Raw genomic sequence first — 12,349 nt, forward strand, 5'->3', positions numbered from 1 at the left:
ATCGGCTGGCTGGGAGGTGTGGCCAGTCAGGATTCCCCTGTTCTCGCGGGGGCCAGGAGGAAGGAAATTCCCCCCGGCAGTGCCTTGGCAGTGGCGGTGGTGCTGCGAAGCAGCGAGGCAGGAGCCCCCGCCCCCGGGGATTCCTTAATCTCGCGGGGGACGGCCGGGGCTCTCCGACTAGGGCGCGCGGCTGGCTGGCTGGCTGGCGAGGGAGCAGGTGGGGAGGAGGCGGGGGAAGGGCGCCCGAGATTATTGGGGGGGCTGAGCCCCCCAAAAAATTTTTTTGAGGGGGCTCGAGCCCCCTCAGGCCCCATGGAGTCGGCGCCTATGGCAAGGACCTCTTCGCACTCCCGCCTGCAGGTCCTCTCAGCCCTCCCAGCTGGCTGCCATCCCCTCAGTCACCGAATCTTAAAAATCCGCCGGAATGAACTTTTAACAATGAAAAAGAGGACATATCCAGGAATATCTGGACATATTGCACATAGTACATAACTTCCCCAGCTGTTAGACAGCACCATTGTTTTCAAGGGGTAGTCAGTTTGTGTGGCAAAATGCACCTGTGGCCTCCTTCCCTCTCGCCATGGCGAATAGAGAGTGCATCTAGATGCACAACCATCCAAGTTCTTAGCTCTTAGCTCCTGAAGCTTCCAATGAATAAAAAACGGCCATTGCTAATTGGAGTGAAGGCACTTGGAGGAAAGTACATTTTCATGTTGGGCTTTCATGGTAGAGAGCTGCGGGGATGGGATTCCATGCATCCCTAGATTTTTTCTGGTCTGTTTAGGTCTAATAATAATTTAGTGTAAACATTGTGGGCTGTAGTTCATGAAAAGCATACACTACAAGACTGTTGGCTTTGCTGCAGTAGCCGAATGGAATTTGTCACTATTTTGTCCTTGCTATTGTAGTATTTCCCCCATAGGATCATATATTACAGTATTGGGAACAGGTAGGTTCCTTAGCTGTAGACCCTGGCCCTTTAAAAAATTGCTTAATTTCAGAACAGAGAATGTATTTTCCCTTTGTTGAGCAATTTTAATGTGAGCAGGGGTTTAAGAGGGATAGGAATTTAGCTTCTGTCTTCCAGGCCACCCCACTCTCCTTTTCCTTAAATTGGTGACATGGTCAACTTTCATGAATCTGCAGGCGATCACTGCCCAGTGAGCTAATTTAGAGTCCTGCTTGTACACCTGATAAGCAAATGCAAGCCGTGTGTTATGTCAGCAGGGCTGATGGAACGTGGGATTTTCACTCTGGTTCCAGAAAGGGGCTGTCACTGCTTCCAGGAAGCAGCACTTGGCTCTGCTTCTGGAGAGCTGGAAGATTTATTTCCTCATAGCAAGGACTCTGAGTCTGAACATTCTTCTCAAGTGTTTTAATCAATACGCTTTTCTCGCATCTTATAAGTGGAGTCCATTTAAACAGGGGGGGGGGGGTATTTATTACTAGTTTTATTGATTGTGACATTATCCAACATTGTGACTATGAGAAGCAACATGGCTAAAATTTTAAGACATCAAAAGAAGTAAAATGTCCAGTGGGAAAAGGGAAATTGGTCCTAATCATGAAGTTAAGCCACTTTATTCCTAGAAATTGGAGAAAATAAAAACTGTAGAGGGAGGATGGTCAGCCTCAGAGATTTAATAGATTAAAAAAAATAATTATAATAAAGACTGGCATAAGATTTAGTAGTGTTTTGGTAATGATAAGCACAACAAAAGCAGAACTTGATGAGTGAGAGGTGGAGCCTGTAAAAATCTAATGGAATCTGGAGGGGATGGGAAACGCTTGGAGAAACTTGGAGTAGAGCTAATGTAGAAACCTGGTAGCTTATTGCTAGAGACTAGTGGTCTAAGAGTGGAGCCTAAAAAATATGGATTTTATCAGTTTTTCAGATCTCAGTATCTTATATAACCAGTTAATGAACTCCTTGTAGTTACATATAAACATTCAGAAATACACCAACAATCTGTGTGATTGTGTGATACATTCTGTGTGCCTGAAACCATAATTTTTCGGAATCCCTTCCAATGAAACTACTACTTTTTAATTTATTTATTTTTTAAGTTTCCTAGTCGTCATGATGACTGGTAAAATTTTTGAGATGCAGCTTTGATGTGCAAGACCTGAAAGTTCACAGAAGAACAATAGCAAAGCTTACATTTTACAGTTTTTTGTTAGCAAGCCCTTACTGTAAGATGTCTTCTCTTGATTGGGGATGGGGGTTGACTCATAATTTTGAGCATCTGTGGCTGGCAAAACAGCCCACTTTCCTTTATCCTGATCTTCTGTTCTGAAATGCCCCCTGCCCTTTCTTCCCGGCTTTAATTTCAAGGCTGGTATGTTTTTGCCAGGATTGCGTGGTTGGACAGAGTCTTGATGCTGTAATTAGAGATGGTTGCTCCCCACCCCCCACCCCTTTTTATGATGTGCAGGACTTGCCTTCGGGTATTCTAGTTTCTTAGCTGCTTTCCATTCCCCTGCCCACTAGAAATGCATTCTAGCCACCCCCTCACACAGAAGCCTTCCGGTTAAATCACTTTTTTCCTCCAGCCTGTGGAGATGTCCTGCAGCACCACAGAGCAATTGTATAGGGTGTGGTGGGGTGGGGAAGGAATCCTCTTGGAGGTACTATTGGAATTCCTTATATTGTAACCACAAGCTTCACCTTGTAGCCATGAACGTTTAGCCTTCTCCCATTCCACCTGTGGCCATGCCCTACTTTAAAAATAGGAAGATATGAAGTGACAAGGAAAAGTACAGAGCCTGTACAGAGTGACCTCCACCCCCATTAGCATCTTCCTTCCAAGGAAGACACTGGCAGCATCCTCAGCACACAGCCCAATTTAAAAACAAAACAAAACAAAATTATCATCTAAAATCAACAGAAAAAGCCAAAGTTGAGTGCAGAGTTTAGCACTGATGTGATCTCGAAGTAAAGCAGCAAGCTGAAGAGAGTCAGAAAAACATTTGAGAGCAATGTTTGATTTCTGTTTGAATCCAAGCTATGGGAGAAGCAAGACCTTTTTGGGGTGTTAATGCTTCAAAGCCCTCCATTGTAGATTCAGGTTGTAAGGTAAAGGTAAAGGTACCCCTGCCCGTATGGGCCAGTTGTGTCCGACTCTGGGGTTGCGTGCTCATCTCGCTCTAAAGGCCGGGAGCCAGCGCTGTCCGCAGACACTTCCGGGTCACGTGGCCAGCGTGACGAAGCTGCAACTGGCGAGCCAGCACCAGCACAGCACATGGAAACGCCGTTTACCTTCCCGCTATAAAGCGGTACCTATTTATCTACTTGCACTTAAGAGTGCTTTCGAACTGCTAGGTGGGCAGGAGCTGGGACCGAACGACGGGAGCTCACCCCACCGCGGGGATTCGAACCACCGACCATACGATCGGCAAGTCCTAGGAACTGAGGTTTTACCCACAGCGCCACCCACGTCCCAATTCAGGTTGTATATATGTGTAAATAAACCATATATCATAAAGATAACACAGTCTCCGCTATGCCTCATTTCCCAAAGGAAAGAAGAACCCTGGGTAAAGTGCCTGGGTAAAGAACCGCTGGCATCTTGTATCGCTCAGAGATTGGTGGGGGGAGCAACACTGGTATTAGAAGTGGGATTTGTGTTTCCTGGAGGAGGCCTGCGAGTGAGATGTGCCTGAGTCAAGATGGAGGGAAGAATAGCAACACTCCTTGAGGGATTTAAGAAAACGAAGCGGCAAGAAAGCCGGCAGCAGCGCCAGCAGTTGCATAAAATGGAACAGCTGCTAGCCTCTGTGGACATAAAAACTTTCAACGGGGGTTGAAAGTGACCCAGAAACCCAGCTGCAAGGCACCCAGATGGAAAGAGTGGCCAAAGAGATCCAGGGTGTGGATGGGCAGCTGAGGGGCCGGGACTGCGAAGAGAAGCAGCTGGTAGCTGAAGGCAAGGGAGAAGACAATGCTTTGTAGAAGGGGGGGGGGCTGTCTGGAGCTGGGGAGCTGCTGCTGGTTGATTTCTCAACTTCTTGGGAGTCTGCTGTGGAAGTCAAGGTGTAAGAGATGTATGCGCATGAGCAGGAGGAATTGGAGGTCATAGAATCATAGAATCATAGAGTTGGAATAGACCACAAGGGCCATCGAGTCCAACTCCCTGCCAAGCAGGAAACAACCATCAGAGCACTCCTGACATATGGTTGCCAAGCCTCTGCTTAAAGACCTCCAAAGAAGGAGACTCCACCACACTCCTCGGCAGCAAATTCCACTGTCGAACAGCTCTTACTGTCAGGAAGTTCTTCCTAATGTTTAGGTGGAATCTTCTTTCTTGTAGTTTGGATCCATTGCTCCCTGTCCGCTTCTCTGGAGCAGCAGAAAACAACCTTTCTCCCTCCTCTATATGACATCCTTTTATATATTTGAACATGGCTATCATATCACCCCTTAACCTCCTCTTCTCCAGGCTAAACATGCCCAGCTCCCTTAGCCGTTCCTCATAAGGCATCGTTTCCAGGCCTTTGACCATTTTGGTTGCCCTCCTCTGGACACGTTCCAGTTTGTCAGTGTCCTTCTTGAACTGTGGTGCCCAGAACTGGACACAGTACTCCAGGTGAGGTCTGACCAGAGCTGAATACAGTGGCACTATTACTTCCCTTGATCTAGATGCTATACTCCTATTGATGCAGGTGTGTGTGAACATGCAAGAGGAGCATAAAATGGAGCCTGCCAGTGCCTGTTCTCTTATAATGGCAATGCCACTCACCTGAGAGGTGCCAGAACTGAGTTCCGGCTGAAAGAAAGCCCTGGAGCCTTCTGAATTGGTGCAGGAGGAGATGCTAGAGATGATCAGGAGGCCATATGCCTCTGGATACACAAAATCCATCTGTCCAGAGTGGCTGGGTAAACCCAGCCAGATGGGCAGGGTATAAATAATAATAATAGTTGTTGTTGTTGTTGTTGTTGTTGTTGTTGTTGTTGCTTGGGTACACAAAATCCATCTGTCCAGAGTGGCTGGGTAAACCCAGCCAGATGGGCAGGGTATAAATAATAATAATAGTTGTTGTTGTTGTTGTTGTTGTTGTTGTTGTTGTTATCACCATGCTTTGATTGTGTGTCTCCAGATGGGCTAATGTTAATAGGTTTTGATGGACTAACCCCAATGGCATTAACAATATATTGAAAGTGTAAAGGGAAGTGTCAGACAGATATTTTTAAGAGCTGGATAAAATTGTTAATTGTTAACTCATCAGTTCATAATATATATGAAAGAAGGTTCTGTAATAAATTGTGTAGATCTCCTGGAAATGTATATAATTCATGAGTATATGTAATAATCAATTTAAATACATTTAGCTTCATTTTTGTGTGACTGATTATTTAATGGTTATCATTGCTGCATAGATATTTAGGTGTAAATATGAATGTAGATAAGGATTTCAGTCTAGGTTTTGTACATGGCACATAACTTTGTTGATAAAATTTTAGTATAGGAGCAGGATTGTTTCTCTCTTTTCAAAGACAATTCCTAACATAATTGGAAATAAGAGTATGAAAAAAGGGAAATAAAAGGTTCATGAAAATTTTAAAGTAGTGGGCAATGTCTTGTAAGAATCATAAAAAGGAAGTAAGAAGAGTTGTTGAGGAATTGTATTTAGAATTGGTGGAACATTTTTAGGGGTTTCAGGAATGATTAGAGTTAAAAATAGAGCATATAAAAGAAAAAATGGAAGAAAATATTATTTGGAAAGGTTGCTGAAATGGGCATGTATTACAATAAACAAACTAATATTACATATAGTTACATAATGCAATTCAAGAGATTAAAGAGAATTGAGGGAACCTAGCACAACAGGTTTCAGAGAGATTGTAAGGATAAAAGTGCAATAATGCTTGATAACTGAGGGTAGGCAATGCATAGAAGTGTTGAAATGCAGAATAGAGGACAATTTAGGCAGGAAGACAGGAATAAAAATTAGAGCTGTAAAAGAGGAAGTTGAGAGAGAGAATTTAGTATTGTAGAAAGAAGAATTGTCTGCAGTAATACTTGGGCCCGCTTGTACTGAACCCCCCCCCCCTCTCTCTCTATGGCTGCAAACAGAATCAGTTCAGAAAAGACAAGACAGCAGAAGTGACAGGTGTTCATGTTTTAAGATTTAAGATCTAAAGATGTAACAATGGTATACAATGCAGTTAGAGATCCTATGGCCCCTGCAGCCGGCAACAAATCCACTAGGTAGTCCACAAGAGCCTTGGCACTGGTCCGGGGGGGGGGGGGGAGTTTGGAGATCACTGCCCTGAATAAGCACAGAGAAATTCACAATTTTTTTTGGTAAGTCACAGAAACTATCAAGAGAAGGCATTAAAGATTTTATGCCATGGGTTCATTTACCAGAAGTAAACATTAACATGAAACAGGACATAAATATAGAACATGTAAGAAAAGCCATAAAACATTCTAAGAGTGGAAAATCTCCAGGTCCAGATAGATTCATAGCAGAATATATATTTAAAAAATACTGACAATATAGAAACACCATTAGTGGAGGCTTTAAACTAAATTTAAACTGGAAATCTGCCCCAGAAATGGAAAATAAGAATCATATCTGTATTATATTAAATGGGGAGAATAATGAAGATTCAGTGTTGTACAGACCGTCTGCCCTATTGAATTTTGATTGTAAAATTTTAACCTCCATAGCGTAACAGAAAAATGTGTGCATAAAGATCAAACAGGTTTTATTAAGTGACGAGCTATAATAATGAGTTTAAGAAGAGTATTAAATATTATGCTATCTCTTGGTTTCTGGATGAAGAATAAGCTTATGACAGGTTCAAGTGGGGGGTTATGAAGGAATTTTTTTTATTTTTTATTTTGAAAGGATTGTATTTCCAACAAATTTCTGTAAGCTGAAAGAATGAAATATTTTTGGCAGAAGGTAACTGAAACTATCAGCAGAAATGTACGGAACAACCTGACATTTACAGAGCAAAATATCCTCTTGAATTATATACCCAGCACATGGAACCTTACAAAAGGGCAATGCGAGTGGACTCTCCCTGCCCTTAACTAAAGCAAAAAGACGGATACTGATGAATGGGGGAAATTAAAATGCTGCTCCCTTCTACGATTGGATTGGGGACTTATACAAACTCACAACATTTGAACAACTTGCATATAAACACAGACTTGCCATGGACAAATTCAATGGTATTTGGAATCCATTCTTACCAATACTGTAATAGCTTAAGATCTGGTGAAGTACAATAACAACCTTGTAAAATACATTGGTACCTCGGGTTACAGACGCTTCACGTTACAGACTCTGCTAACCCAGAAATAGCACCTTGGGTTAAGGACTTTGCTTCAGGATGAGAACAGAAATCGTGCTCCGGCGGTGTGGTGGCAGCGGGAGGCCCCATTAGCTAAAGTGGTGCTTCAGGTTAAGAACAGTTTCAGGTTAAGCACAGACCTCCAGAACGAATTAAGTTCTTAACCTGAGGTACCACTGTATACAGTTTTGGGTTTTTCCCTCTCCCCCCTTTGTTTTCCCTTCTACACCGGTTCTGTTTCTCTTTCTCTTTTTCTTTCTTTTATTTACATCTCACCATATTTAGTGCACGTATAATTATGTATTTTTTTAGCTTTCAATGAAGATGTTTAAATACACACACACACACACATATATATATCTGTAAGCTGATAGATATAGAAATATGGTTGGGGTGAGATTTAATGACTTAGGTTTCCCAATGTGATATCCTAGCAGAGTGGTAAGACGAGGGTGCCTGCTGTCAGAGGCATCTCTAGCGCAATTGCCAAGGCAAAGTAAGACAATAAAAGGCATCAGAATAGCAGAAATAGAACATAAAATCAGCTTTCACTGTCATGATATGGGAGTTTTCTTATTTCACTACACAGAATCAGCCAAAATAAATTGGGAAAATGAATCAAGATCATAAGTGGCTGGATTAAAAATCATTATAACAAAACATGAATTATTACCAGCAAATGTATATTATGATGAGATTGAATATGAGAGTCGCATAAAAGAATTTAGCTGGTGTAGTAAAATATCCGGGTCTCAAAATCACAGAACTATTCAAAGATAATTAGCTCCCAGCTAGATCCGGCATAACAGATCCAACAAGATGTAGAATTCTGGAAAAATGGGGGGGGGCAATAAGCCTAATTAAGATAAATGTTTTAACAAGAATAACGTGTTTTCTGCATAACATTCCCATGTTTTTACATCACAAATGGTAAAAGAATGGCATAGAAAATAATATCAACTTTTATGTGGCTAGGGAAAAAGGTAAGCGTATCAAAAGCTATAGTGAGAGGGAATCACTGGAAGGGAGGACTGTGGAGTCCTGATTTTGAATTTTATTTTGAAGCAGATATTTTAAATGCATTATGGATGGTCAAAAGAATCAGAATGAAATAATATAGGGGATGGAGTTATATAGTAAATATTGGACTTAAAACATGGGATAAACACAGAGCATATCTCACTTCCAACATATCTGATATACTCCGTGCTTTTTCCTAAAAAGAATGTTTAGGGGTACTCTCATTTTCCTACTCATATTTAAATGTTGCCCCACAATGAGGCCAAACTTAGATTCACAAACTGTTTAGGGGTATGCATACCCCTGCGTACCCCCAGGAAAAAAAGCACTGGATATACTCTATGTTTATCCCATACTGTAATTCCAATATTTACTACTGTTTTCCATAGTGTTTTCATTTTTCATTCATGATTTAAAAGCTTTAGGAGTCCCCATGGATTCCTGGGGTAAGAGTGTTATTGCACTGGTGTCCTGCTTGTGGGGCTCCGCACTGGGGGAAACCGAATGCTGGACTAGGGAGGCCTTCAATCTGATGCTGCAGGTCTTTTCTTATTTTCTCCTGGGCCGTTGTTGGTGGAGGGGAAGCTTTCTTCTTTTCTTGAAAAGATATTTTCTGTACCATCATAGAAGGCACAGAATGTGATACAGATGCCCAGGTTAGGGATACACAGTGCTTTTTTTTCTTTAAAAAAGAAAAGGTTTAGGGGTGCTCTCATTTTGACTCAAGAAAATCACCATTTTATAGTTCAAATTGGGAAAAATAAATACAGTAAATGGACAAAAGTACAAAGATTTACAAAAGGTTTAGGGGTATGTGTCCCCCCGGAAAAATGGGGGGATATGTATAACCCCCATAACGTGATGCTCAGCAAATAGTGAAATCCCTGTCTCAGATTCTCCCTGGTATTTTGTGGAATATTTTTATTTTGGTTTCAGTTTTTCAGTGTATGATTATTCAATCATTTCTGTAGGCTTGCAGCCCATTTACTGGAGCAGAGATGATGTAGCCCATTGGCTGAAGTGGGCTGAAAAGGAGTTCTCATTAAGACCCATTGACAGCAACACTTTTGAGATGAATGGCAAAGCGCTCTTGCTTTTAACCAAAGAGGATTTTCGATACAGGTCTCCACATTCGGGTGAGTACTAAGAAAAAAGGAAGGAAATGCATAACGTGGCCTCATTCATATGTAGTGCTAAGCGAAAGTACGGGTAAGCATGAACGAGAAAGCATGTGGGTATTCTTAACACAAATCACAGCTGCTTTCTTCCTGCTCTGGACTTGCTAATGTTGTGGCACCCAGAACTAAGCCATGGTTTGACTTTGCTATAGCCAAGCCTTGGTTTAGTGCTTGTGGTTTGTCTAGAGTGAGATTTGAACTTACTGCTAAACCGAAACAGGACTTAGGTATGGAAAGCACAACAGCAGCATGGCAGGAGTGAAGCCTCTGTGCATTTTGCTGTGAGTACCTGCACACTAGGTCATTCACGCTTAGCCAGGATTTGGCCTACCAAATTGCGTAGGACTGGTACACAAAAGCCCTCTTTGGGTATTTGTTTTGTGTGCCTTGGGACATAGCAACCATACCACTGGGAATAAGGGCAAGGGGGCTGAAGTAAATTCTGAGAGCAGCAGGAAGCAATGGGGCCTGCAATCAGTCTTGAAGTCCTGGGCAGGTTTGTGCAGGTGAAGGTGGTCCTTCAAGTACCCTGGCCCAGGCTGTTGAAGGGCTCTAGCCTTCTCACAGATGAGAGCTGCATTTCAAAAGCTAGATGTCATGGAAAGATGTTCTTCTGTCTAATGCAGAGGTGGCAATGGGGCGTGACGTCAGGCCATTGGGAGGAGCCAGGGGGCAGAGCCGAATGTGACAGCAGTGTGGCTTCAGTGGCTGGTGACTCCTGCTCCTGCTGCCTCCACTGTCACTGGCAGGGGGCTGCCTTGACCATCTCCTTCCTTCCATGGTGGGGGAGGAGGAGAAGGAGTTGGCCCCTGAAGTGGTGCGGTGCTCAGCTCCGCACTCCACTCCCTTTGAATGTTGGGGGGTCAGCCCCTCCCAAAATAATCAGGGGAGGTCAAAAGGAGATGGCATTCTTGCTCTAATGTAATAGTTTTCTATGGTGCATAATTTTTTTTTTGTATGGGGAAACATTTCATCCTGTGTAGGTTGCAGTCCAAAGTGGCCCAAACATAGGGTAACCATATATCTTTCATTCACTTGCATGGTCTGTTTGTCTTTTAGGTGATGTGCTATATGAGCTTCTTCAGCATATCTTGAAGCAAAGGAATTCTCATGTGCTGTTTTCACCTTTCTTCCATCCTGGGAACTCTATCCATGCTCAGCCAGATATCATGTTACATCAAAACCATGATGAAGGTAGCAACAAATATCTGTTTGTTTGTTTGTTTGTTTGTTTGTTTGTTTGTTTGTTTACAACCAGTGTTAGCTGTGGGCTTTGTGTGGAATGAAATAGGATACTTGGGGGGATACTTGGCGAACCCTTACATTATGACCATGGTTGTGGCTACAAATTTAGAGCACTCCTCTAAAAATGAACTCAGAATTGCTCCATACAGTTAGAAAATATGCTACTAAGGAAACCAAAGAAGGCCAGAGTTTGAAGTAACAACGGTAAACTTTGTTTTATTTTTGTCATAATATGCAAAGAAGGCTTACAGCCAGATCCCGAGTCTAACTTTGTTGTCAAAAGAGTGTTTAGCTCTACAGAGTAGACCTATTTGCTTCACTTACACAATGTGAAATGGCAGGCTGGTACACCTGCATCAAACACAAGTGTGTATGTGGCAACCACTACATAATGTGTGAATTGGCCTTTTATCCTGGGTGTCCGCTGTGCTTCAGTTTCCTTTCACATGAAGTTTCTATTTAAAGAAAGCAAAACATCATTTTGGCAGTGGCCCATTGCTCCATGGGAAAGCACATGGTCTGCATGCAGAACTCTGTAGAATCAGTTCCTGGCTGCTCCAGTTAAAATGGACCTGGGGTAACAGGACTGGGAAAGAACTGCAATAAGATGAGCATTAAGGGTGGAAAATTTTCCCCAAAGATACCAACTGTATTCAGAAGAGATTTTGCCCACCACAATCCATCCTTCTCTGCAATGCACAACCTCAGGTGTATTGCAAGGCACCTTTTAGTTCATGTGGTAAGATGTTGAGTCCCGCAACAGGCCTGGCTAGTGCATCTTGTGAACTAGATATACGGTCTAAAAATTGAATTGGAAACATGGGGGCTTTGGGGGCGTAATGCCAAATCATACTTTGGAATTGGAAGCACAAACGTACGTCTCACATGCTTCCTGTTTCCCTCATGCATTACAATGACCAACTCCTGTTCCTGGTTTTCAGCAAAATGTAGTTGTGCTGTTTCATCCAAACTGCATGTTTCACATTTCCCTTTATGCCAAGATTGTAAACCACTATGATTTGCAGGAAACCAGGAACAGAAGTTGCAGATCTCTGTGGGAGGAGGAGGAGGACACAAACCCAAGGCTTCTTGGGTGTATTCTCATGACAAACAGCCACATTACATTGGAACCATAAGGCTTGATTCTCTAACTAACTATTCCAAAGTTCTGTTGTTCAAAATTGTGTTTTAAGTTGTGCCATCTTAGTTCTTGAAAACTTGGAGCTCCTTTCTGTGCCACAAAGGTTGGACACTCCACTGCTGCCCTGTACAGTACATCCTGTACTTGTTCAAAGAAGAGATGATCAGCTGATCCCAAGATGTATTCATTAGGGAACTCCCTGCCTCATCTTATTTATTATCCTACAGAGCTATGGACATACACGGTTCCCCCTTTCTGAATTGTATCCTCACAATAACTCTGTGAGATGCGTTAGGCTGGATCAAGCTCCCCAAGAGAGCTCTATCTCTGAGGAAGGATGTCACTGTGATGCCAGGTCATCCTTGTTTAAGTTCAGCACTTCAGCTATTATGCCCCTTAGGCTCTCTTACCAGCTGGTATCTTGATCCCCTTCCCTGTTCTTTCAGGGTATGGGCTACA

The 12,349-nt window shown here is 42.7% G+C and overlaps 1 protein-coding gene across 2 annotated transcripts in view; it reads left to right on the forward strand.

Moving 5' to 3' along the window:
* Positions 1-12,349, forward strand: part of ETV6 (ETS variant transcription factor 6) — a 145,191-nt gene that overhangs the window by 106,449 nt on the left and 26,393 nt on the right. For both annotated transcript variants that reach the window (XM_028728615.2, XM_028728616.2), the window contains exons 3-4: positions 9,298-9,462; positions 10,564-10,698. In XM_028728615.2, the coding sequence (XP_028584448.2) occupies positions 9,298-9,462; positions 10,564-10,698 (300 nt within the window). The remainder of the gene's footprint in view (positions 1-9,297; positions 9,463-10,563; positions 10,699-12,349) is intronic.

The sequence above is a fragment of the Podarcis muralis genome, chromosome 6 (assembly GCF_964188315.1).
Source record: "Podarcis muralis chromosome 6, rPodMur119.hap1.1, whole genome shotgun sequence".
Taxonomy (NCBI): Eukaryota; Metazoa; Chordata; class Lepidosauria; order Squamata; family Lacertidae; genus Podarcis; species Podarcis muralis.